Source organism: Podarcis liolepis (genome assembly GCF_965112155.1).
Source record: "Podarcis liolepis genome assembly, chromosome: 1".
Lineage (NCBI taxonomy): Eukaryota > Metazoa > Chordata > Lepidosauria > Squamata > Lacertidae > Podarcis > Podarcis liolepis.
Genome location: NC_139554.1, coordinates 119,201,017 through 119,227,915, shown reverse-complemented (window position 1 = coordinate 119,227,915; position 26,899 = coordinate 119,201,017). Strand labels below are relative to the sequence as shown.

General features: G+C 42.4%; 1 protein-coding gene across 8 annotated transcripts in view; it reads right to left on the bottom strand.

The window, feature by feature from the left end:
- Positions 1-7,009: 7,009 nt before the first annotated feature.
- The window catches only part of GULP1 (GULP PTB domain containing engulfment adaptor 1), a 168,396-nt gene continuing 148,506 nt past the window's right edge, over positions 7,010-26,899 (bottom strand). For 3 of the 8 annotated variants that reach the window (XM_083470154.1, XM_083470157.1, XM_083470155.1), the window contains 4 exons: positions 23,656-23,883; positions 18,808-18,946; positions 13,581-13,675; positions 7,010-9,776 (listed from right to left, as the gene is read on the bottom strand). In XM_083470154.1, the coding sequence (XP_083326280.1) occupies positions 9,705-9,776; positions 13,581-13,675; positions 18,808-18,946; positions 23,656-23,883 (534 nt within the window). In that variant the 3' untranslated portion in view covers positions 7,010-9,704. Of the gene's footprint in view, positions 9,777-11,906; positions 11,918-13,580; positions 13,676-18,807; positions 18,947-23,655; positions 23,884-26,899 lie in introns of all 8 variants that reach the window. The other 5 variants (XM_083470159.1, XM_083470160.1, XM_083470156.1 and 2 more) reach the window with 4 other exon arrangements.

Sequence of the window (26,899 nt, the reverse complement as noted above, 5' to 3'; positions counted from 1 at the left end):
GCAACATAGCATCCAGAAAAATGTGTTCTCCCTAGCAGAGAGTGTGTGTTGCGGTGGGGGATACAAGCCACCCCATTGTTGCTGGGCGGATTTGTGGAGAGACCCAGGCAGTGAATTGGTTAATCGGGTCGCTGGGGAGAACTGCTTGTTGCCAATTTTGAAAAAGGGGTCAGAGGTTTTAAATACTGGTCGCCCAACTTTGAGCGTCCTCTTGGCTGCTTGCCCACCCTCCCTGTATTGGGGGGTTGTTTGCTTGACCTTGCTATGCCTGTCATGGGGTCGTCTGCCTTGGTGCGGGGGCACAGTAGGAATTTGTCCATTTGGCTGATTGGCTGGTGCCATTTGGTTTTGCCTACTGCGTAGCAAATCGTCACAACTTGTAAGGTTGGCGGTTAGGCATTGGTTCAAATTGGTTGGTAAGTGCCTACCCCTCCAATGGTGGTGCGGAAAGGGAATTCCATTAAAGGAATCCAGGGGCTTGCCATTCTTTTCGTCCTTGTCCCTGGCATCGGACTTGGGCCGTGCAAGCCAGCAGGAGCATGAGGGTGAGAAGTGAAGGACTGGGGCCCAGCTTCATTTTCTCCCCAAAAGTTGTTTCCTGCACTGGCTTCCGCTGGAATCTGGAAGTCAGTTCTGTCCCTGGGGCAAGGACAGATAGTTGGAACCAATGCCTAAGCAACCACTCCCTTGGATGTATTTAAATAAAGTTGTGGCCAAAATCGTGCCAAAAACCCAATGTTTGTGATGTTATTGGGGGGTGGCTTGGGGACCTCGACACGCAACAGAAGTGTGCCCCTTCATAGAGGGAATGAAATTATAGCCTATAGAGGTAACATTTTTGAATCCTATCCACAGAACATGAAAGAGCCTTGTATGAACTCTTCAGTGAGAAAGGCCGTTTCCACATGCATTTGTTCCCTGGTGTGAAGTGATATCTGGTGCAAATGAAGTCCAAGCAAAATCTTAGCATAGCAAAAATTTTGATTCAAGTCCAGCGCATGGTTTACAAGTCTTCACAATGCTGCCCTGCAAAATCTCTGCGCTTGCTACTCCAACTGGTTGCCAAGACCAGATAAGATACTGGCAGGTTTTTTTTGCAGAGTGAAGCAAATGGGAGTTAAAAAAGCCCAAACGTGTCAAACTAAAACCAGCCAGCTACCAAATCAACCCACTCTCAAAGCACAGGACTGAAGAATGTATGGAACATTACACCTCTATAGAAATATTTTGTCTCCTGGCCTACCTGGTGGCAAGTCAGTATGTCAAGTCCCCAGTCCAGGGTCAATCCACATGTCCAAAGTCCCACAGAGATCCAGGAGCATCTAAGGTCCTTCAACATGGGCATTTGAGGAGACACAGCCCCTCCGTTTTGTACTTTGCATGCTGATTGCAGCATCTGGGTCTGATGAGACAGGTGACCCTCACCTGTTCCTAGCCTCCTCCCAGAGCTAGTGAGCTCCACCTGGCCAGCTAGAGAGCTGGGCTGTGGGCCCTTGCTTGTCTCAGCCTCCTGGAGTGTCCCTCCCACTGCTCCCTATGCCTCAGAGCCCACTGTGTTTGGGGAGACAGGGCCCCTCTGGCTCTGGTAATGGGTCCTGCTATTCTGGTTCCTGTGCACTGACACCATCACCCTGCGAGTACTTCATACACCAACCTCTCCTTCCCCATCCCCAGGTTCTGGATACAACCCTTGCTCCTCTCCCCATTGTTCTGCCAGTTCATGGCATTTGCTACTACATTTGCTACTACATGCCCATGTATACTTAAAGCTGGTCTGTATCATCCATACGGTGAATTTTCTGTATTACTTAGTTTAAAAAAGTGGGATACAAATGCAATAAGGTAAAGGATCTCTGGATGGTTAAGCTTTGTCCAATTTGACTATGGGGTGTGGCACTCATCGTAAATAGGGAGGCTACATCTTAAGACCTTCATTTTATAAAATAATAATAATAATAATAATAATAATAATAATAATAATAATTTATACCCCGCCCTTCCTAGTTCAGAAAACTGGGCTCAGGGCAGCTAACAACAAATTTAAAACACTTAGTTGTAGAAGCAGCATAAAATACAGTATAAAAACATGAATAACAATAAAATTCAAAGTTCGGAAATCAATTTGGGGAAAATCCATCTAATAAGCATTAGATAGTCACCAGGGCTAGCTGGCTGAATTAGTTCTACTTGGGCCAGCGAGGAGGCCAGGGGAGAATTAGCTGTGGGGTCTCAGAGCGGGTAATCTTCATAAAAGGGGAGGGGGGAAGGAAGAGAAGGGAAATAAAAGATCAGGCTGAATTCAAATTAAAGGCCAGGCGGAATAGCTCTGTCTTACAGGCCCGATGGAAGGAAGTTAAACCCTGAAGGGCCCTAGTCTCATGGGACAGAGCATTCCACCAGGTCAGAGCCATCACTGAAAAGGCCCTGGCCCTGGTGGAGGATAGTCTGACCTCCTTAGGGCCTGGGACCTCTAAACTATGGTTATTCATGGACCTTAAGGTCCTCTGCGGGGCATACCAGGAGAGGCGGTCCTGTAAATATGAGGGCCCTAATCCACAAAGGGCTTTAAAGTTCAAAACCAGCACCTTCAACCTGAGCCTATACTCCACCGGGAGCCAGTGCAACTGGTAAAACACTGGGTGAATATGCTCCCATGGCAGGGACCCTGTGAGGAGCCTCGCTGCAGCATTCTGCACCCGCTGGAGTTTGTGGGACAGTTTCAAGTACAGCCCCGCGTAGAGCGAATTGCAGTAGTCAAGCCTGGAGGTGACCGTCGCATGGATCACTGTGGCCAGATCAGGGCGGGAAAGATAAGGGACCAACTGCTTGATGCGGCGAAGGTGGAAAAATGTCGCCTTGGCTGTTGCTGTAACCTGCGCGTCCATGGAAAGGGAGGCATCAAGGATTGCACCTAAACTCTTAACGGAAGGCACTGGCGCTAATTGGGCCCCTGCAAGAGAAGGGAGTTGGTCCCTCATTCCCATGCCATCCTAACCCAGCCAGAGGACCTGAGTCTTTGAAGGATTTAACTTCAACCGGCTCCCAGGAAGCCATCCAGGCACAGCTTCCAAACATCTGTTCAATGTGTCCGGGGCTGAGTCGGTGTGGCCATCCACCAGCAGATAGAGCCGAGTGTCATCAGCATATTGGTGGCAACCCAGCCCAAAGCTCCGGACAATCTGGGCAAGGGGGCACATAAAGATGTTGAAAAGCATCGGGGAGAGGATTGCGCCCTGCGGCACTCCACACACCAAGGAATGGTGCAACGACATCTCCCTCCCTAGCGCCACCCTCTGTCCCCGACCACAGATAAAACAGCACAGCCATTGTGATCAATGTTAATGATGTTCCCTGACAAAGTAAGGATGAAAACACAACAATTGTTGAAGAAGTGGACCTGGCATCTTAGGTCTTCAGCCTGGCAAAACATTTTAACTAGAGGTCATCGGATGATGAAAGATTGCTTCATCTGCCCTGTAACACCAACAGAGCTATTACTCAGTTTGAGATTCAGAAAACTGTGCTGAGTAAAAAACAACAACAAATAGTTTTCATTGTATTTTCCCAGAGATGTTGCAACAGTGATATAGACCACTTATTTACTCCATAAAGCTCATTTTAATCAAAATTGATCCAGGGCCAGGAGTACCTGATGGCTTTATTTATTCTTGTTTAGAATAATGGGGTGTTCAAAATCTTAAGAGTTGGATGAAACTCTAGATTCCAAAGGATTTCAGACATATAAATGTCAAGCAGACACAAACACTATTTAGATAGACAAGTCAAGCAACTATCTTAAAGAGAGCCAAAATTAATGACAAGAACTGTTCTCGTCCTGAACGCCGAGCAGACATGTAGCAAATTGTGCCTTAAAAAAAAGAAAATACAGAAATATCTTTCGCCAAACAGTTTGGTAAGAGAATTAACGATGAGGGAATTATTGTGTGGGTGTGTTGTTATTTAGCTCCTCTAAACCCAAAGAGAAACTGCATTGCATCAATGATTGCCAGGCTGGCCTTTCAAGAAAATTCTGGGATATCTTCTCTGAGCGGTGTCACTTCAGCAGACTAATTTACAAACTAGTGACAAGCTTATCTGGATCAGAAAGAACAATCATAAGCTCATAGTGAGCTTCCCTATAAACACTGAGGACTCAGGAGGGGGGCAGATGGGAGAACTCCCAGAACAGCACATGGGGAGAGGGGGGATAATTCTGTCTGGCAAGCGGAAAAATACTTGTGCTGATGGAACCATTTCCCCAGTGCAACATTGAACCCCTCCCAATAGATCCGGTCTTTCGTCCGAGGAGTTCAAGGTAGCAGACATGGTTCTCCACCCCACCCCCCATTTTATCCTCACAACAACCCTGTGAGTAATAATAATTTATTTATACCCCGCCCATCTGGCTGGGTTTCCCCAGCCACTCTGGGCGGCTCCCGACAGAATATTAAAAACATGATAAAAGATCAAATATTAAAAACTTCCCTAAACAGGGCTGCCTTCAGATGTCTTCTAAAAGTCAGGTAGTTGTTTATTTTTTTGACATCTGACGGGAGGGCGTTCCACAGGGCAGGCGCCACTACCAAGAAGGCCCTGTGCCTGGTTCCCTGTAACTTCGTTTCTCGCAAGGAGGGAACCGCCAGAAGGCCCTTAGACCTCATTGTCCAGACTGAGAGACAGTGGCTTGCCCAAGTTTACTAAATCCGTTTGCCCTCCTCGGGAGGGTGCCTTTGCAGGTTGGCCTCCCCTGTGAACCGGCCTATTGCAGGCGGGATCGTCCTCCTGCCGCCGAATTGGCGAATGGAGGGAGGAATTTAGGGGGAGTTGCCCTGGACGTGGTGCCAGCTGACCAGTAGTGGCACTTGACACCACACCCAGGGCAATGCCCGGCCCGCAGTGCCTTTCAGACTCTCTGTTGACGTGCTGGTTGTCCCACTCAACCGCCATCAGATTAGGGTTTTTTGCAGATGGTACGACCTTGCTATGGACTATGTCACTCGTCAGATTTGGGAGCCGGGCAGGAATTTCCCCCACTTGTCTAATTGGCACTGCCGTTTGGATTTTCACCTACCGCATAGCGATCGTCACAACTTTGTAAGGCGGATAGGCATTGGGTAAGCCTAGTCTTGGTCGGACAGGAGGTTGTAGCCTTTGCCTGCCCCTCCACTGTTAAAAGTATCCAGGAGGAGTGGTTCCTGTCTAATGCCCAGATGGGGACTAGGGCCATCCCAGTATGTTTCCGAGCACAATTCAAAGTGTTGGTGCTAACCTTTAAAGCCCTAAACGGCCTTGGTCCTGTATACCTGAAGGAGCATCTCCACCCCCATCATTCTACCCGGACACTAAGGTCCAGCGGCAAGGGCCTTCTGGCGGTTCCTTCACTACGAGAAGCCAAGTTACTGGGAACCAGGCAGAGGGCCTTCTCAGTAGTGGCACCCGTCCTGTGGAATGCCTTCCCTTCAGATGTCAAAGAGAACAACAACTACCAGACTTTTAGAAGACATCTGAAGGCAGCCATGTTTAGGGAAGCTTTTAATATTTGATGCATTACTGTATTTTAATATTTTGTTGGAAGCTGCCCAGAGTGGCTGGGGAAGCCCAGCCAGATGGGTGGCTTATAAATTATTATTATTATTATTATTATTATTATTATTATTATTATTATTCATCATCATCATCATCATCATCCAACAGGGACCGCTTGGGGGATGCGATTTGCTGTAGGTCATAGGGCATCCCCCCACCACTGGCTTCACCCTTAGAAACACGGGTGGGAGTGACACGCACAGTTCCCTACCACAATGCCTATGGCCAAACCTTACCTCTGTAACCAATAAATTTGCGGCCTTATTTGCTCCCCAAACCAAAATGCTGTGTGACGTCTAGTTATTTGCACCTTAGGGAATGGGGTGGCCTCGCCAAGCAAGTGAGCATCATGGCTGAACTCTTTTCTCCCAGATCCTGGTCTGACACTCTTAACTGTGACACCGAACTGATTGATATCAGTAGGTGGTAGGTTCATATGGGAATTGCAAACTGGAAAATGGCGGATTCTTGTGGAGTTGCAATAGAAGCAGTTATGCTTTTGCTATATAGTCTTCTACTGTAATATTAGTGATGAATGGCTAGTACACTCATGTACAGTGGTGCCCCGCAAAACGAATGCCTCGCAAGACGGAAAACTCGCTAGACGAATTTCCTATGGGCTTGCTTCGCAAGACGAAAATGTCTTGCGAGTTCCTGCGGGTTTTTTTCCCTTCCCCCCTTTTTCTAAGCCACTAAGCCGCTTATCCGCTTATCTGCTAAGCCGATAAGCCACTAAAAGCCGCTAATAGCGCTAATCCGCTAATCCGTCAATGGGCTTGCTTCGCAAGACGAAAAAACCACTAGACGAAGAGACTCACAGAACGGATTCTTTTCGTCTTGCGAGGCACCACTGTACATATGGTAAGTATTAATACAACCATATATACTAATTCTCTCGAGTGTTCTCCCTTATATAAGCAAAATGCCACCACAAATGAGGTGTCAGCATGTTTTGAGGGGAAACCCAAGGTTTGCAGGTGTGCAAAAACAAGCAAACTTTTTTGGGAAGACATAAGGAGACCAAAACAACCAAAAGTAGCAAACAAACAGCTCAATGAAGACAGAGCAGTACCATTAGACACAGAATACTTACACTCTTGCAGAAGCTTGGCCCCGCTATTGCGCCTGCCTGGGGCCTCTGCAGGGGTGTGCCTATGCCCCTGGCACAGTTTGTGGGCGCCCAGCTCCTTCACTGGCAATTTTGTGTGTGCTCGGCCACGCAGGGCCCCAGCGCCTATGCACCCTTGGGAGTGGGGGAGGTGAACAGGAGTACTATGAACTGCAACATTTTGTTGCAGCCCCCATTTTTGTTGTTGTTGAGTTTTGTGGTTATTATTGTTTGGTCTTCGCTTTTATTTTATATTTACCGTTTTCTTTGCACTGCGGATCAGTATTAAATAAAAATTCTGTTCCACGAGACAAAATTATTTAAAACATTTATTCAGAGCAAAATTAAACAGACAGTTTGAGATTACATAGAAATACAAATTTCAACCAGAACACTAGAACCCTCTCATTAAAAATGTACTTTCTCGCAGAATTAATTTAGGTGTCCTTGTACTGACGAGATCGGTTAGATCATATTTAGCATTTCGTAGAATCAACCCACGTAAAAATCAGTAAAACAAAGGTTTCTTAAAATGTGCAAATATTTTCTGAGTGTTTCGTTACCATCCGTAGTAAACGGCCCCTAAATATATGCTTATTACGTAAAGCTTTTCTTTTTTAAAAGTACGATAAAAATACAAATTCTATTTGTTTTAAAAAGCCATTGATATGGCTACTAAACAACCTCGTTGTACAAATTGCAAAATACTATAGGACAAACAAAATTATAGATTTCTTTCTAGGAAACATAGTCTACTCTACTCATTAGTGATTCCATATATATATATATGTATATAACTATATCGACAGACATATAGGCCATGATCCAAAGGACTGTTTGTGGTGTTTTGCATACACACTGCAAGTGTTTGTCCCACACCTTCCTACTGCAGCCACCATCCTTGCGTCTTCGCCAAGCAGTTTCTGAAATTCAGGCGACCCTCTGGAATGGTGTTCAGTGTGATGTGAGTGCCTGCATTCTTCCCCGTACATGTGCAGAAGCACTTTACGTACGCAGGCAGTTCTCTTTGGATCCTGTCCATAGATATAGGTATACATTCAGACCGATCAACGAAAAGAAGGAAGACTTAACACAATGCAAAAATAGGAAAGGCTCGCTGGAGCCGCAATGCCTAAGCAGATGCCTAACTTTAAGCAAGTGAAGAATCCCAGACTGTCCAGGCATCTGCTTAAGCGTCTTCCGAGGCTGGAACAAAGCTTTTAAAAAAAGGTAATAATATTGCATAAATGCATTCTATTTTCTGTGTAAACCTCACGATATAAGGTCAGAAGCTATTATTATTTTTCAACCCAAGTACCAGAAAACTAGTTCTTTTCTCCCCGTCTAAAAGATATAAGCAGTAAAATAATCTCTGAAGTGTCTTCTCTTATTTGTCCTTCGCATCCACCCTCCCCACCCCCCAAAAGTCTTTTCAGTGAAAGGATCCTTACAGGAGAGGAAACTCCCCCCCCCAAAAAAATTATTGTATATACATATATATGTATATATATATAAATGTGTATACATACACACACACTTTAAAAAATGAGAAAAGTGGTGGCAAATATGGAAACAGGAAGGAACAATTCCACTGGTGAATGCAAGAAATGCACAAACAAAATATTCATTTATTGCTAGTTTGAAGGCTAGTGGAAGAAAAATACAGTGATGCTCAGGAATGGGCTTCTGCACAGAATTACAAATGACAACAGGATAACCTGTCCCCACCATTCTTCTCTGGGTTATTTGTATTCAAATTATGCACCCATAAATGACACATACATTGCACAGTAAGGTTATTTGCCAAATGTATGATCCAAGCAGCTTTCATAGGGTTCCCACATGACCCAGCAGCAGAACTCCTTTGTGTGCTTCCAGATGATTCTCTAGGCTTCCAAGATCCTGAAGGATGTACTCTCAAACCCTCTGGAATTTGCAGAGGGCCTGACCTCAAAACATCGAGGGTGTCTTCTCTTAGCTAAAGCGTGTGTGCATAAGGCAATCTGAGCTGGATTTTTCCCGTTGTACGTAGCAACTTGACATGCACAACCTAGCAGTGACTTTTAGACTGCCTCCACTTGGAAATCAACAGGATTTCCAAAACATCTGTGTTGAGGAATCAGCTATTGGACCCCCACATCCTAAATATGCTTCTGAGTGCAGAAAAGCGCTTGTGTGCACATGTAGATGTGAAAATAGACTATCACTCGCCACTGAAAAACATAGCTTTTTGTGAAGCAGATTCTAAATGACCAACACCACCAGGAATGTAAAAATAAGCTTATGCGCCTAATCAAAATTCTTAAAGCTAGGACAGGAATCTGTGGTTCCCCGGGTGTTGCTGGTTTTCAGCTCCGATCTTCCCAACGTGCTAGTTAGTTAGGGTTGATGAGAGTCATGTTAGTTTGGGCTGATGGGAGTTGGAGCCTGACAACATCTGAAGCACCTCAAATAGGTGATGCTGGGAGAGTAAACTGGAACTGCCTCCATCACTCCCTTTATGTTAAAGTACAGCCATTAATGTGGGAAAGTCTATGTGAAGAACCACAGAGCACACTGCAGCTTGAATCATGGCCAGAAACAAAGATTTATGGACTGCGTGAACTGTGGTATGCAGTTTCTGGGCGATTTTCAACAAAAATGTATGAACAGGGCCCTACATACTGGGAATGAAGAAACCAACTGAGGGGATTCTATAGCGTTGCATGAATAGTTCGAAGAACTTCACAGCACATGGTGAATTGCCATTGGGTGGCGGAAGATGACTAAGAAAGACAGCAGTGTGATTTCATTTTGGTTTCATATGCACGTGTGACTTTTTACATTTGTACAGGGATAACACTGGAACCTATCTGGAGTTTCACAGAAGCAAACCTCACAAAAGTGAACAAGTTGAAAAAAAAAACATTTTTGGCACATTGACAGTATTTGTAATACGTTTTCAAACTTTTCCCCCCTCCCTCCTAAAAAAAAGAGATGGCGATATCTTTTCACGGTTCTTTTCCTGGCATCAGCACCTGCTGTCTAGAGGGTCAAGGCAAAATACTGTGCCTTCCAGAGTCAGTCCCATTTTGAACCCCTCCTGAAACAGAGGAAGAAAAACACAAACAAAGAAACAGGAAAGGGTGAGAAAATGCAATATTTTACAAACGCCTATTGAGAAGTGCTCATTCTTATAACTGTGGAATTCACCTTAAAAAAAGAAAAGAAAGAACGTCTGGCCATGCAGAAATAAGCTCTTTTGAGTTCTGTAATACATTCCCATCTGGATTGTTTCATAGAGAATGAAACTAATTTCTCTCTCTCTCTCTCTCTCTCTCTCTCTCTCTCTCTCTCTCTCTCTGTGTGTGTGTGTGTGTGTGTGTGTTTGTGTGACTGCTTTTTAAAAATTTAATGTGCTTTTAAAATGTTGGAATGAAATTACTTGGCTCTTGTAAAAATGTTTAAAGAATTAGGTAAAAAGGTAATGGTTATGAGAAGCTGGTAAAAATAAGATTTAAGTCTTAAGTTTTAAGGTTTTTTATAAGATAAGATGAAAATAGAGTAATGTAATGTAAAGAAAGTGGAGAATTTGAAAGTGATGGTTTTCTTTTTTATTTTTATTTTTCTGTTTTTGTCTTTTTTCTTTGTAATTTTGTCTTTTTTCTTTGTAATTTTAAAAAAATTCTTTTTTCAATAAATATCATTATAAAAAATAAGAATTTAATGTGCTTTAATTTTACACACACACACACACACACACATCATATGCTTTTGATGTTACTTCTATTGAGCCTTAAGCTGCCTGTTTCCACTGTCCCGTTAATTATAGATGAACAGTATGAATGACATTTACAATATATCTCACTATCTATATGAGAAAAGCACTCTCAGTTTGAGATCAGGGTCCCCATCAAATATCTGCCTAATGTGAAATTTAAAAAGTGAATTTGAACGTTTGCATTTTGTCAGTTTTTGGAGGTGGCGGCGGCAGTGGAACATGTATGTAGCCTGCAAAAGTTGTGTGTGTGTGTGTGTGTGTGATGTGTCAAGTGTCAAGTGTCAAGGTCGAACCCTGATTGAAAATATACAGTGGGTCGTGTCACATTCCACTGTATCAGGCTTGCAAATGGAGAAAAAGTATGCAGTTCCATTCTGAGCTGGAATGGATCTAGTTGGATAAAGAACTGAGAATACAATGGCTCTGTTTTAGACCATGGCAGCGTAGACTGCCTTACATACAAATTGGCAAGAGGCAACCTTCAAGATAAGGAGTGATTCTTGGCAAGATAGAGGTGCTTTCATAAGGGTTATTCCTGTGGGCTTATAGGATTTCAGTTTGACCTATAAATCAAAAATGCTACAAAGATGGCTGATTTGAAAGGTAGCCCTCCCCTCTGGATTACAGTACTGGCTAGAGCTGAAGAATAAATAAGTATTCTTTTACTGAAAAAACAAAACAACAACAGAAGACACGTGCATTGATTCAATTCCTTAGAGACCTACATGTAAAAAGCCTTATGTTTGGATGACAGAATTGGGATTGTGACTGTAAAGAATCAGTCCAATGCACATGCCTTCTATTTTCTGGGAAAGCATGCCTGGGGAAGGTAATATATACTTGTTGGCAAAGGGTCAGGTTTTAGCAAGTCAAAATACAAAGCAGATTCCTGGCTCATATCGGTGGCGGTGTGGCTCTTTAGCAATGCACACCTTTTTTTTATCCATGGTGCATTTATCCTAATGTATGAAACTGTTCTTCCATCTCAGTGAATGGGGAGTGGGAAGAACATTGTGAATGAGGTCCCTATATGATCAAACATCTGCAGCAGTGTCTTTTTTAATACATATCATATGCAGGGTTGAGGGCACTTCAAGTGCATATATACCCAGAGCACAGCATCCCCACAAAAGCTTGTATTTTACAGAAATGGTAGCCAACTTGCCTGCTCTGTCTGAAGTAATAACATTTCCCTTGAGTTTTAAAGTTCAGATTGAATAAAAGAACTCATTCTTACATAATGTGTATGTACAGCATAGTGAGCTATTACAGACAAAAAGTCAATACCTCTCTGAAAGGAGCCTGCATGAATTTCTCAATTTTTACCACATGAAAAATGAAAAAGAATGGAAATCTAGCAATCTGAAGTGCTAAAGTTTGGATCTCAGACATCAACGTTATTATACTTTATAGGACATGAATCGAAACTCATTAAAAAATATATATACCAACCATCGCTGACGCTGCACACCCACGAAAGCACAAAGAGACAGAAGAAATATTAGAGCTTCTGGCAGATTGGTTAACATCGGTAATAACATTTCTAATTTAGGCTACAATTCTATACACAATTACGTGGAACAAGTCTCCTTGAACTCAAGAGAACTTACGCCCAAGTAGATATGCATAGGATTTTGCTCCTAGTTACAGATCTCACAAACAACTAAACCGAATAATATAAAATAATTGCAACTAAATTTATCTTTTCATTATTTCTTACAAAATATTCAGAAGTAAATATAAAGTTGATTGCAACCAAGTTCATTTTCTGAAGTAAATTATAATTTCCCCACTGTTGAGATTGGAAAGGTATTTATGGTGTTTCGTCACACATAGATATAAATATTTTGTGCATGCACTTGGTATAGTTTGGTCTCACATGGTATACTGTCAAAAACCACGGGTATGGGGTGGAAAAAGTGAAATAATGTTACAGAGGAGCTAAAAGGAAAGGTGTTTCTTGCCACTAGCCCTGCACCCAACTGGCCTGTACTGCCCTGTGTGTCAATGGACCAGGAAGAGTAGTGAGGGGATGGTGGAGGCCTAACCACTACATGGAGGTGAGCAAAGGCCAGCCAATGGGCAAGGATACCCAGCAGTGATGAAGAGAGTTAGGCAAGGGGTCTTGTGGGTTTGAAATGAAGTGTGAGTAGCTGATTAACCATACACAGATAGGATGGGGTGACTAGAGAAGGGATCGTGATTGAGAAATGAGTGGAGAAACCCAGAGGGCAACCATTTGTCATGTATTTGAGTGGGTGGGGATAGGTTTAAAGAAGTCCTGTTGGGCCTAAAGAACGTAGAAAGGCAGGCAACATGGACAATGAAGTGCTGGCATATGAAAGGAGGAGGAAGGGAAGAGAAGGAGACATTTTTAAGGACTCCAAACGGCAAGAATCAAACCTGGTTAGGAGCCTAAGCAATATTATAGTTAGGCGAAGTGTGTTGTACCTTGAAAGAGCAAAATGTGTTTTACAGATAGATATTAAGGCAGGCTTGCAGTGAGTGCATTCTTCCTTGGTGGTCTTGTAGTGTAGTGATGGCCAAACTTGGCCCTCCAGCTGTTTGGGGACTACAGTTCCCATCATCCCTGACCACTGGTCGTGTTAGCTAGGGATGATGGGAGTTGTAGTCCCAAAACAGCTGGAGGGCCAAGTTTGGCCATCACTGTTGTAGTGGTTACATTCAGATCTTCAAAACTGTACCCTCCATGTAGCCCACAAGGGATAAATAGTTATGCTCTAGAGGAAGCATGAACAGTAATATTGACCCTGTTTCCTCTGCAGAAGTGCTACAAAAGCTTACAGAATAAGCACTAAATCCTCTAAGGATTCTGAACACTGATTCACTTATTGCCAGTGTTGTTCTCCTTAGATGTTGTTGGGACTACCAGCAGCATGGACAGTGGTGATGGATGACGGAAACGGCACATGTGGAGAACCCCAGAAAAAGTACCTCTGCTTGAGATGGATAAACACTCTATTATTAACTACTGAATGAATTCTATTTCCCTCCCCCCCCCTTGCAACACAGGCCATGATCATGCCGCCTACAGCACAAACAATGCCCCCTGATATTTACATGGCAATAGAAACAACATTTTTGCAATGGCAAAGGTTTTGTCACCTGCATCTCGTCTAGTTTGGATTGAATGTCTGGAGGGAAATCTCCTGCTCCGCAGCTAAAAGGGTCAAAAGGTTCTGCTCCAAAAAGGTCTCTCTCTAGAAAGAAGGAGAATAATAAAAAAAAGGAATCAGCAACACATAAAAGGTGGAGTGTTTGGAAACTCAGACAGCTGGTGAAACTCTGGACTTGAGAATGCAAAGCGGCAAAATGTGCAACCAGTGTTCTGCTGTATTCTAGAAGGTCTGTACTAGATGGTTCGGTTGAGTCACCACTCTTGATCATTGCGTCTTGCCCCTCTGGAGAAGGAGTCATGAACTGGCAACCATTCATTTTCACTTCATTTCCCCTAAATTATTTTTCGAGAAGGAATCTCCACGAATTCCAGGCTAAATCTGTATGAAGCATAGTCATCTTCTTCTCCTTCTTAAAGCATACAGCCCTTGCAGATCCTTCAGAAACTGAAGTGTGTGTGTTTTCTCTAAGCAGGACACATATGCAGAGTAAGTAAGTTGTTCCAGCAAACAAGCCTCAGATCACCAGCTCATTAGTTTTGGTTACGACTACGCAGTGTTTCTTATCAAAAGATGAAGCTCGAGGGGGGGAAATAATCCTTTGGCTTGCATTATATTTCTCTTACACAGAACTGAGCTAAATCAGAACAGCTGCTCAAAGGCATTCAGAATGGGCAGCTTCCAAAAGCCCCTCCAGGCATGATAGAGCATACCAGTGATGGGGAACATGTGGTCCTCCAGAAGTTGTTAGACTTCAGCTCCCAGCAGCCCAAGTCAGTACAGACGATGACCAGCCCCTTTTAATATTTGTGAAGTGGCAGGATTCACAGTGCAAGTTGAGTTATGCTATGGGCATGGATTGTGGACACTGGAAGTGCTGAAACAGTGCGTGTAATCCCAGCAATTAGGGACAATTTGCACGCTCAGAGAAAAGAAGATAACGCATTGTTCCTGGGACTGAACCACATCAGAACATATTCAGGTGGTGGAAATTACCTGACTGATGCCCAGTGCATCCAAAAACATCCGAACCCCCAAAATTAGAACACCAGAAAGCTCAAAGCAACTTCTTGCTTAATTGCTTCCTCCTTCTATTCTCATGATGCTTTAAATCTTTTGTTTCCCAAGTGTTACAGTTCAGATTATATTCTGCTTTAACTAGCTAGAGATTGACAAGAGAATTACAAAAAAACACATTTTTTCTGATTAATGCACCTCTCATTTTTTTATATTAAAAATGAGTATTTGTCCCTTATTTGCAGATTTCCCGTTTGTCTCCTGTATTAATTTTTGGTGCACATCTATCCCTGTCATGCCTTTCACAGTGTAATAATTTCTATTCTAAAACAGGAGTGGATTTGTGGTATTTCAAACACTCCCAGAATGCATGACCATATCAAGTTGTTTTATAGATGAATTTCTCAACCACAATAATAACATAACAGAAGGAAGATTTATAAGGCAGTGCTTTATGTGTGGTTATGGAGTTTTCGGGGGGCAAGGTCTTAAATCTGGCATTTCTGTTTCACACTTTAAAAGATCTGGACGTAATTGTTGCAGCTTCTAAAATTACTACTATTGGTCCATGACATATAAAATCACCTCGTGAAAATGCATTATAATGATAATATACTGGACTGCTAAATTCAGTAAAATACAGAGAGAGATTGATTTACCTATTACAAGAGGCAAGATCTTCCAATAAATAATGACTGCATTTTCCTTTTACAACACATGATTTGCCTATCTCAACAATCCTTACAACAGCCCTGTAAGGTAAGCTGGTACTACTTATCTTCATATTGCAGTTAACTGGGAAGAGCTCTAAGAGACGATGGCTGCGATATGCCACCTTGTGCGTGGGTTCAAGAGACGAGATTTCAGCCCACAGATCTGAGCAGCGGACTTTGCATTGCAAACTCTTTAAGCCAGCCGTTTTATTAGTGCTTTCATAAGATCCTGAAAGTATTATTGCCTCTTTCAGACCATTATTTTATGGTGGAGAATGCAGTACCTTTCCAGACTTTGAACTTGATTTTGAAATGTGATTAGCAATATTAGTTTCTAAATAGGTTCTTCTTTTGGTAATCTGTTATGAAAAATAAAGGGGTAAAAGAGAAGCTCTCATGTGGACAGTGGAAGTAGTTGGGTTCAAATGTTTCTTTGGAGAAAATTTGATCTGCAGACCTCCTGGAAAGGCCATGAGTCTTACAGCACAAAGTAAAAAAATTGCCCTGTTGTTATTGGTGGCAATCAAACTATTTTCTAAGAAGGGAGTATAAGATTTCATTCATCTATTATCAGATTTTAGTTGCTTTTTTTCCTATTGGGACACTTTGATCTCAGAAATATCCTCTTTGGCTTCAATACACATCAAAAGATGTCTCTTGGCATTGACAACGCGAAAGCCTAAAATAATTGCGGATTTCTCCCCTCGTTTTCAGCCATTGCAACTCCCCTGCTTGTTTCCCCCAGTAATTCCAAAAGGGCTGGAGATTTCCACTATTTTCCGGAAACATAAACTATACCTTTCCTTCGAGGTAATCAACCTCTGCTTTCAAGCCAGGCATCTATGTTTCTTGGGGTTAAAGGCACCACATAGTGCACAAGCAGCTTGGAGTATTTCACATTCAAGATAATACAATTCACTGATTACTATCTGGGGAGATGAGCATATCAAGTCAGGTACAGAGCCCTGAACAACTTAGGTCCAACATTCCTTAAGGATTGCCTGAGCCCTTGTATCCCAGCCCAATCACTGAGATAATCATAAGAGTGCTGTTTACTGCTGTGATACAGCGGCCTGTTGGGCATATACCGTATTTTTCACTCTATAAGACGCACCAGACCACAAGACGCACTTAGTTTTTGGAGGAGGAAAACAAGAAAAAAAATTATTCTGAATCTCAGAAGCCAGAACAGCAAGAGGGATCGCTGCGCAGTGAAAGCAGCAATCCCTCTTGCTGTTCTGGATTCTGGGATAGCTGCGCAGCCTGCATTCGCTCCATAAGATGCACACACATTTCCCCTTACCTTTTAGGAGGGAAAAAGTGAGTCTTATAGAGCAAAAGATACGGTATTTTTGTTGGTCTCACATTGTGGAATACTCTTCCAGCAAATTTGGCAGGCACCATCCATTTTCAGGCGTCTCTTAAAAGACTTCATATATGTTGGCAGCCCTAGGCTGTTGTTTGAAATTTTCTGGAGTGGCCAGTCATTTTAATGATTATCCCATCTTGCTTTTAATGGTTTTTATATTGCTGTATACATCCCTGATATTTTATGGGAGGGTAGTATATAAATAAATTTAGAAAGACACAATAGGCTAATCTTTCAAGATTTCAATGGGCAATTTGTTCCCCCCAAAAATGTAAGCGGTAAAGCCTTAATTTTTTAATTTTTTTTAAACCGGCCATCTTTGTTGACTTGGCTGTTTTGTGTTAAAAGCACAACGGATAGCATGACAAGAGCTGAACCAGAATTACTCACAAAATTACTAAACTATCATTTTCAACTTACAGTTAAAGTAAGCTATGGTTTGTATATGAATGCACAGCATGCTGCAGAAATTGTGGGTCCTTCTCTGCTCCCTCACTCCTGCTGCACTGCCAAGAAACAAGCCATAGCACAGGCTTGTCCCTTGTTAGTCTTCCAAACAAATGAAGAGGAGTAAGCCAAGAACAAATATTGTTTACCACTCATTGTTTGTTTTCAGAGGACCACGGCTTGTCTCCTGGTAGAGTGGCAGCAGCAGGGGAGGAACTAAATGCCTGTGATTTCAGTAGTATGCGCTAGCGTGCTGTGCATTGAAATTCAAACCATAGTTTAGTTTCTTTGTAATTTAAGGTGACACATGGACCTTGCAGTTATCTCTCACCTTTGGAAATGCTGCAGCACAGGGTGGAGAGAAGCTACCCTCTTTCGGTGATTCTTTGGCAATTCTTATACAGTCGTACCTTGGAAGTCGAACGGAATCCATTCCAGAAGTCCTTTCGACTTCCAAAACGTTCAGAAACCAAAGCGCGGCTTCCGATTGGCTGCAGGAAGCTCCTGCAGCCAATCGGAAGCCCTGTCGGACGTTTGGGTTCCAAAGAATGTTCTCAATCCGGAACACTCACTTCCGGGTTTGCGGCGTTTGGAAGCCAAAGCATCCGAGTACCAAGACATTCGGGATCCAAGGTACGACTGTAATGAAATTTGTGCCCCGGTTTAAACGAGTCTCACTTGCAATGGCCCTCAGTGGTAAGGAGAGTTAGCCAAACCTGACTGCTTTTGATAACATCTGGTGATCAAGGAGAAATGATGGCACAAAATCGGTTTGAAGTAATGGGTATGGGTGTTCAATCAAAGCGGAAATTGATCTGGAGGGAGGTGGGGGGAATTTACATTGCCAAAATCATTAGTTGTACCCCCAACGATAAGAAAACTATTGAACATTTGGTACCATCCCACTTATACTTAATGTTAAAAGTTAATGTTAACTATATTACCGGATAGCCGTAGAAATTATTTGATAGTTTGGCTTTGTGAGGGAGTAATTACAGACACGTGGTCATAGTTACCAGGGTTAAAATAATACTGGCAGATCCAGCAACACTTTACTTCTTCTGAGATGCTTCCCAAAAGAACCACATAGGTGGTTCTGAAGTCGAGTGTAAACTACTTTAATCTTTCCATGCGGGATTTGATAGGCACAGGTTTTTCTTCTTCAAAACATAGCATCCCCTGTGTGTTCCTTCTTTAGCCACTGGAATATGAGATTGCCACCACATTTTCTTTTCCGCATGGGGAGACACACAAAAAGGTGCGGCACTAGTTGAGTCACGGCTGAAGTGTCACAACGAAGACCGTAGAAGTATTTTCCTGAAGTTAATACGGGACTAAAACATATCCTCAGATTGCTTTTGTGCAATATGAAACAATAGATCCAGTCCCCTAGTTAGCACATATATAGTTGAACGCCTGCTTAGTTTTAACAGCCAAAAGGGGACAAGCAAACGTTTACAACAAACATGCTATTTTAATTCCTGCCTTGAGTGGAGTTATTACTTGAACATATGAAAGGGTCACAGGAAGCCCCCCAAACACCCAAACTCTCAAAGAACAGGAACACTGCGAACCCAGCACTATCATTTTTAAATGCGTGGTTTCCAAAAACCGTATTTGGCTTAGTATGAAGATGAAAACAAATCAGGTCAGTTCATTACAAAACTTACTGATCTCTGCAGATCTACTGGGTACTGGAGGAGGCTGTGTGCCATTGCGAGTAGGTGTTGATGACTGAGGGGATATGGGAGAAAAGGGAACCATATCAAAGATGTCAGTGGAGGGTGATTTAGGTGTCACACTGCCTGCCTACAATAAGGACAATAAACATTAGGGCAAAATTTCACATGACAAAAATCACAATATTGAACTTTTTTTTCTTTTCGCATGCAATGCAGAAGATAAAAAGCTACGTTTTCGAACAGAAGAGGGCATGCAAAAAACAAAAGAGCTGATATGAGAAATTGGCATTTGCAGCCTGAGGTTTATGAAACATGCTAAAGCCTTCAGTCACGCACCAACCAGTATTGTGATACTTTCGCAGTTTTAGAGTATCTGGTGTATCCAGAATTGAATGACTTTTAGATACAAAAGAGGTGGGGGGAGTATGAACGCATTTGAATGGAGGGAGAGATAATGCCCATTTATCGGGACAGTTGGCTATACATCAGAACATACAGAACTAGCGCCTGAAATTAAGAGATAACGTATCAGTTTTGTTTTATTACCTCTTGTGTCATAATAGGATTAATATTCTGCAAACCTGACATAGCAGTTGCTCTAAACACTGAGAAACCATTATGTAATAAAGCAGTAATTTGGATGAAAACACATTAAGGACCATGAATATATTGAAACTAACTTTTTAAAAAAAAAAAAATGTTCAGCTTGGTACTATAGAAACCTCATCACTAAAAAAAGCCCAGAAATTCTGGTCAGCTTCAGGAAAGTATAATTTGCTGAAAATATACTTTTCTGTCAGATTAAGATTAATAGCCACAGTCATTTCACCATTGCTATCCAAGTAAAAATGCTTTCCTAAGCGGAAAATATGCAGCAATAACATACAGAAAGCAGAGAGATATGCATAAGATAATCTAAGTAAGCTTTCCCATTACAGGGAGCTAACAAGCAACTTTGTTTTATTGACAATGCAGAAAAACTATCCCTAACAGAAAATCCCAACTATGTCTCAAATGTTATGCAGAACAATCTGGTTTGGTTATACTGATATTATAATGGAACAAGGCTAACTGGACGTACAATGACCAATTATCTTCACATTGTAATGGAATAGATTGATGTCAGTGCCATGTTTCTAGAGGGGATGTCTTTCTTCCCTCTTGCCATGCAAGGCTTCTTGATATGTTGTGTTTTAGCAGGTGGTTAGATACACTCAGCATCTCTCTCTTTTTTTTGTTCCTGCATATTAACAGTGTTCATACATCACATAGTTCTGGGTTGTATCTAATGGTGCCCTTCCATAAATGGAAGGAGTCCTTCAATTTATGGAAATAGCCTTGATGTAGTGGAGCCTCCAGACTTCTCCTTGTACAATGGGTTCCCTCCAGTCATCTCCTCATGCCCCCACCCTGCCCATGAGTTTGGGTGGTTGTGCTGTTCAGAGCACCCCCAGAATTGCACAAAGGGGTGGGGGAGAAGGAGATGGTTCTGTCTGGCAAGCCAAAATGCTTGTGCCGATGCAACAATCAGAAGAACATGACGTTGAATTTCTCCCAGAGAACCTTAATGCTTCTTACCACAAATATGCTTATAAGAATAAAAAAAATTGAACAAGCCTTTTGTGTTCACACACAAGCATCACACACACTCCTTCCGCGATAGCCAGCTGCTGGTTTCTTGTACTATCTGTTCAGAGTTACAAAATGATGGAAAGTTTTGTTCCTGGGTCACAGGCAGAGAGAGAGGAACTTGCATTTTCTATAAAGGTCGGTTTCAATAGGAAGGATAAGCCTGGCATCTTAGAGGTAAGTTTAGAGGAAGGTTCAGAGTATTCCTGGTTCTAGTTCACCTATGTTCATAAGGTGCTCTGTCCCTCCAGATGTTTTGGGACTACAACTCCCATCATCCCTAGCTAACAGGAACCGTGGTCAGGGATGACGGGAGCTGTAGTCCCCAAACATCTGGAGGGCCGAGTTTTCCTATGCCTGGCCTATGCATTCCCAGACTCTTCAGCATCTTCTAATAGAAGTTTATAGCGTTACGGTATTCTACTGGAAAGAAATCACCCATGACAAATGACTACACATATTCCCTCAATTTTTTCAAATCGCCAGCAGCTAGTCTGCAGAGCATGGTGAAGTCACTTAGTCTTCCAACTTCGTTTGCTGACTTCAGCTGGATGGCTGCTAAATTGCAGCTGGCAAGAGGACTCTCTAGACTTTGAGGCAAGCTACGTTCTTCTGCAAGCTGAGCATTCTCTGCTGTTATTTTCCACAATGTACTTTACCCTGTCTTTAAGAAGGGAGGCCTCCTATGCAGCAAAGCTAGTCCTCCTATTGGTTTTGAATTTGGAACTGAATGACTATCATACAAAGGTTAGAATGCACTACTTAGAACTGTCTTAATAATGCCTAGAATAGTTACAACAAAATAATCTCTAAAAGCTCGTGCACTCTTGAAATTAGAAGTATCTTCTAAAGGTGGAAGCTGTGGTCCAACAACATCTAACACCTGTTAGCCACCCATTTTAACCACACTGGAGAAACATGAATATAACTGGCAGACAAACTGATTCTGCCTTTATGCAGCATGGATAATAAGTATCACTTCTTAATCACCTAAAAACAAGGCACTGTACCTTGCTGGACTTTACAGGTAAACACCATGTTCTGTATATGTAGGAGTCTTTCCATGTAACAGATTTGCCAAATTTTGACCCAAATAATGCAACCTGTTTGTACATAGTTTGTACATAGACTTTGTTTCCTTCTCTGAGTTCTCTGAAAAAAAGCCAAGTCTCGTCCAAATGCATTCCTCGGTCTCTGCAACTAATATATTAGCTGCTTATTAACTCAGAACTGTTGTGATAAACACACTCAGCTTTTGCTGAAAGTGAAATATGTTGATGGATAGCATTTGGATACTGTAGAAGCCATAGGCTCTTAATTTATAATAAAACCCTGCTGGTCCACCCATCATAGAAGTTCAGCCATCAAATGTTGGCCTTTGGTTGTGTGAAGAACAGATTCCATCAGGAGTTATGACAGGATTATGACATCACAAGCCTTATGTGGAATCAGTATGGATTATTTTTACTTGGCTAATTCATTTTTGGATTTCACACACACAAAAATCCAAACCCAGACATTCCAAACGATTTTTTAAAAGCTGAAGCCCATCACAAAAAATAAGTTCTTTTTTATTCCCCACTTTCATCTGACAAATTTGCAGTAAATTATGGGCAACATGCATAACAATCTCCTATTGAAAATCAATGAGTCTTGAATGTTTTTGACTTCTTCTGGGCTGCTCTGAATGGCCAGGATCTAAAGAAACTAGCTGTCAGTGAACCAACAGTGCATCCCTAATGGTTTCTTCTGCACCAGGAGTCTCCTTCGCAACAAGACAAAAGGTTAGCTGAACATGACTAACTTGCCCCACTGATTCCAATGAAGCCAAGTTCAACTAGTTTAGTCTGGACCTGAACAAAAGTGTTTTTGGACCTGAAAAAGAAAAAAATCCTAAAATATATTGCTAAACACACACAAGTCCTTGAGCAAGGCTAAAAAAACTATTGGGATTCTGGCCATTGCAACTGATTTCATCCTTAAATGAATGCGGAAGTTATAAATAGGTCTCTTACTAATAAATGCAGAAAGTATAAATATATGCTATAAGGAATAAATTGTTACAACAGAAAATCTACACAAGGCAGTTAATGGAGAAAGAAGATTCTACCTAAACATTAGGAAGAACTTCCTGACAGTAAGAGCTGTTCGACAGTGGAATTTGCTGCCAAGGAGTGTGATGGAGTCTCCTTTTTTGGAGGTCTTTAAGCAGAGGCTTGACAACCATATGTCAGGAGTGCTCTGATGGTGTTTCCTGCTTGGCAGGGGGTTGGACTCGATGGACCTTGTGGTCTATTCCAACTCTATGATTCTATGATTCTATGGAGTTACAGATCTTTGCAGAGTAAGAGAATCAATCAGTAACATCTGAATCTCTTAAATTAGTTTTTCCCCATTCACTTATTGCAATTAAATAGTATTTCCTTTTGTTTCTCTCAGGAACACCAATCATAATAAGAGAACTGATCTTTGTTTCGAAATAAATGCATACTTGCACTAATGATCACGAGAAGCATTTTTATTGGGTAAACCCATGCAAAAAGCCATGTTTGCCAAGGACAGCCAATTGCTAATTGCAAACAGAAAGAGAAGGTTGTATCAGCCCATTCTTACAACCAGGAAGCATGTTACAGCTCATCTCTGGGATAAATAATGGGCATTCTTCATTTTGCACAGAGTTTAAACGCACTTCAATAAAATCAAGTGCTCTACATTGCCTACCACATCTCCTACTGACTTCCCACATTTTATTTAAAATTTTATGCTGTCCAATCACAATTCTTCAGAGATTGTAAGCTTTGCATTGTGAACCTGTAGACAGGGTTCATCTTTCACTTTCTCTATTGGTAATTAACAGTTCCCATTTTTTTTTTTTTAATGATACAAGGCTGGAATTCTAAACAAAGCCTGTAACCTTGATGCTTATTTTTACGTCAGTGCATTTGGGATTGAGGTATAAGAATTCCATTTGCTTTCTCAATTTAACCAGACAGCCCAAATAATATAGACCAAGCTTATCCTTAAGTGTTTTTAAAGGAGAGTCAATTTCGGTATGCCGAACATTTCTGCACTGCTCAGAAGTAGACGAAATGCTTCTGGCCTGTCCTTTAACCACTGTACAAAATGTAGCACTTTGATACAATTCATACACAACAAAGAAAGGAAGGTTGAAAATTTTTTTTGACTGTTTGTGCCCAGCTGGATTACACGAGGTCTTGGGATGCCGTATTCATGGACTGGCTTTGGAAGACCACTTTTGGTAGGTGGTGGTGTTAATAGTCCAGATGAGTGTCTGGAGTCAGGAGAGTTCATAGGAGTTAGTGTAATGGAAGAGATATCTAAACAAGGAGCAGAATCCTCATTGCTACACCAGAAAAAGGTGGTGGGTCTTTGAAACATGTCATGTTCATAATCAGACTCTATGTGCAGCAGCAGCTGTAAAGGAATCACAGAAAGAGAAATATATATTCTAAGGAGTGAAAGTGGTAAGAGAAGGGAAAGGAAAAAAAAGAGCACCAAAAATTTGCTTATAAACCAATATTCCACAATATTAGGAACAAAAAGCGAACTTCTTTTTTTCTTACATCGCAGCAACAATGAGTAATCAGGCAGAAGCAAATTTAACATCTCCATTAAAAATCACTGCAGATATTACAATTTTAAAATCATGTCTTCTGTGTCCTGAAAAATATCCCCATGCACCAAATATGCTTGGAAATATCCATGTCTGCAATTGTTTTGGCATAGAGTAGGCACACATGTTTGCGTGGTTAAAGCACAGCCCAGCATTTTGTGTATTGAGTATAGCTTCACAAACCATTTCTCTCTCACCAAGCACTCATACAAAACAAACTTCCTACAAGCTTCACATTGAGTAGGTTATCTTGGCCCCACACAGGCTTTTGTGTGGGGCTGTTTTCCAAGCACACAAAACTCCAGTGAGCAAACTGAGTGGTGCTTGTATTAACAAGGCCCTTAACAACTTAGGACCTAAATTAAAAGGGCAGTTTCTCCCTTAACGATCTGCCCCATATGATATTCTGAAATAAAGTTTGTGGTGACACAGGAACGGGCATTCTCAGTGCAAGTAGCCTGACTCTAGAATGCCCTCCCTCCCAAATTTGATTGTTATCAACTATTTCAAGCTTTCGATACCAATTAAAGACTTGGTCTCTGTACTTGGTGTTATCTATGGTGTTATGGATTCTAACAAGTACTGTTGTACGATATTGTAAATGAAGCATCTGTTTACAAATACTAGCACTATACAATAAACTGAAAGTGCCACAAGGTTGAACATACTTAAACTTGGTTACATGGCCAATTAAACAATATATAGCCTTTTGAACTGGGGGGGGGGGGAGACGACGTTTATCTAGTTTCTTCTTATGTATTTGTGTGTTTTTATATTGCAAACCAACCTGTGAGTGATCCTCAGATGAAGGGTGGTATAGAGTTATTATCAATAAATAAATCAATAAAAATAATGTCTGCTCTGCTGGTACTATATATATATTTAGATTCTTGATGTGCTATTGCTTGCTATGCAGTTTACTGGCAAATGGGATCCTCTTCAACGACAGTCCTGCTTGCACACAGGACCTTGGGCTGGGCATTGCCCGGACCTCGCTGGGATGGCCCCACGATCACGCCAGGCTTATTAGCCAATCAGAGTGGAGTGATTGTGGGACCTATTTAAGCGGCAGCTTGATGTGGCTGAGGCACTTGCTTCACGCTGCTGAACACCCCTGCAAATAGCTGTCAACCTTCCCCTTTTTGGTGGGAAATTGCCTTATTCCAGCGCCGTTTCCCGCTGCTATCCCGGATTGTTAGATTTCCCATAGACTGTCCCCAGGACAGGTGAGGCTGCTGATCCCTTATTTCCAAGGCTGCTGTTCCCTTATTTTCAAATCTGAAAGTTGACAGCTATGCCCCCGCCCCTTCTTTGGTTTGAGTGCTTTGCCCTTGCTTTGGACTTCAGTTGCTCACCTGTCTTGTGTCAGGGTAGGAATTTTTCCATTTGGCAGATTGGCACTGGCCACTTGGTTTTCGCTTGCCTCTCGGCAATTGTCACAACTTTGTAAGGCTCAATGATGTGTGTGGGAGAGAGGGGCAGCCATCACCTGCCCTTCCATAAAAAGGGTATTCCGTTAAAGGAATCTGGGGGTCTTGGATCGTGTCTGAAGTCCACTTGAGCGGCTAGGGCCATGCCAGGACCACAGGAACCCTGGGGTGAGCTTCAGTTGGTCTTCATCGACGTAGTAATATAATAATAATAATTTATTATTTATAACCTGCCCATCTGGCTGGGTTTCCCCAGTCACTCTGGGTGGCTTCCAACAGAATATTAAAATACAATAGTCTATTAAACATTAAAAGCTTCCCTAAACAGGGCTCCCTTCAGATGTCTTCTAAAAGTCTGGTACTTGTTTTTCTCTTTGACATCTGGTGGGAGGGCGTTCCACAGGGCGGGTGCCACTAACGAGAAGGCCCTCTGCCTGGTTCCCTGTAACTTGGCTTCTCTCAGCAAGGGAACCGCCAGAAGGCCCTCGGCACTGGACCTCAGTGTCCGGGCAGAACAATGGGGGTGGAAACGCTCCTTCAGGTATACTGGGCCGAGGCCGTTTAGGGCTTTAAAGGTCAGCACCAACACTTTGAATTGTGCTCGGAAACATATTGGGAGCCAGTGTAGGTCTTTCAAGACCGGTGTTATGTGGTCTTGGCGGCCTCTCTCAGTCACCAGTCTAGCTGCCACATTCTGGATTAGTTGTAGTTTCCGGGTCACCTTCAAAGGTAGCCCCACATAGAGCGCATTGCAGTAATCCAAGCAAGAGATAACTAGAGCATGCACCACTCTGGTGAGACAGTCTGCAGGCAGGTAGGGTCTCAGCCTGCGTATTGGGTGGAGCTGGTAGACAGCTGCCCTGGACACAGAATTGACCTGCGCTTCCATGGACAGCTGTGAGTCCAGAATGACTCCCAGGCTGCACATGCATACCTGGCCCTTCAGCGGCACAGTTACCCCATTCAGGACCAGGGAGTCCTCCACACCTGCCTGCCTCCTGTCCCCCCATAACAGTACTTCTATCTTGTCAGGATTCAACCTCAATCTGTTAGCCGGCATCATCATAGCTCCATTGTTTGGTGTTTACCCTTCCAAACGTCCTGCTGGGTGGGCAGGAGTCAGTTATAGTTTGCCAATGCCTAAGCCAATACCGCTCACATTGTGTAATCAATAAAGTTGTGGCCTCAATTTTGCCCATCAACCTTTAAACTAAAACACGTGAATTTATTTATATGGGGGGTGTCCTGGGGCCCTCAAGGCGCAATTAATTGCAACCTGCTCTGGGATCACCTTATATAGAAATATTTTAAATGAGCTCTTATTGTTTAAGCTCTTCTTGTGATATAAAAAAGTGAACTTATCATATGGAAGCAATAAATCATACTG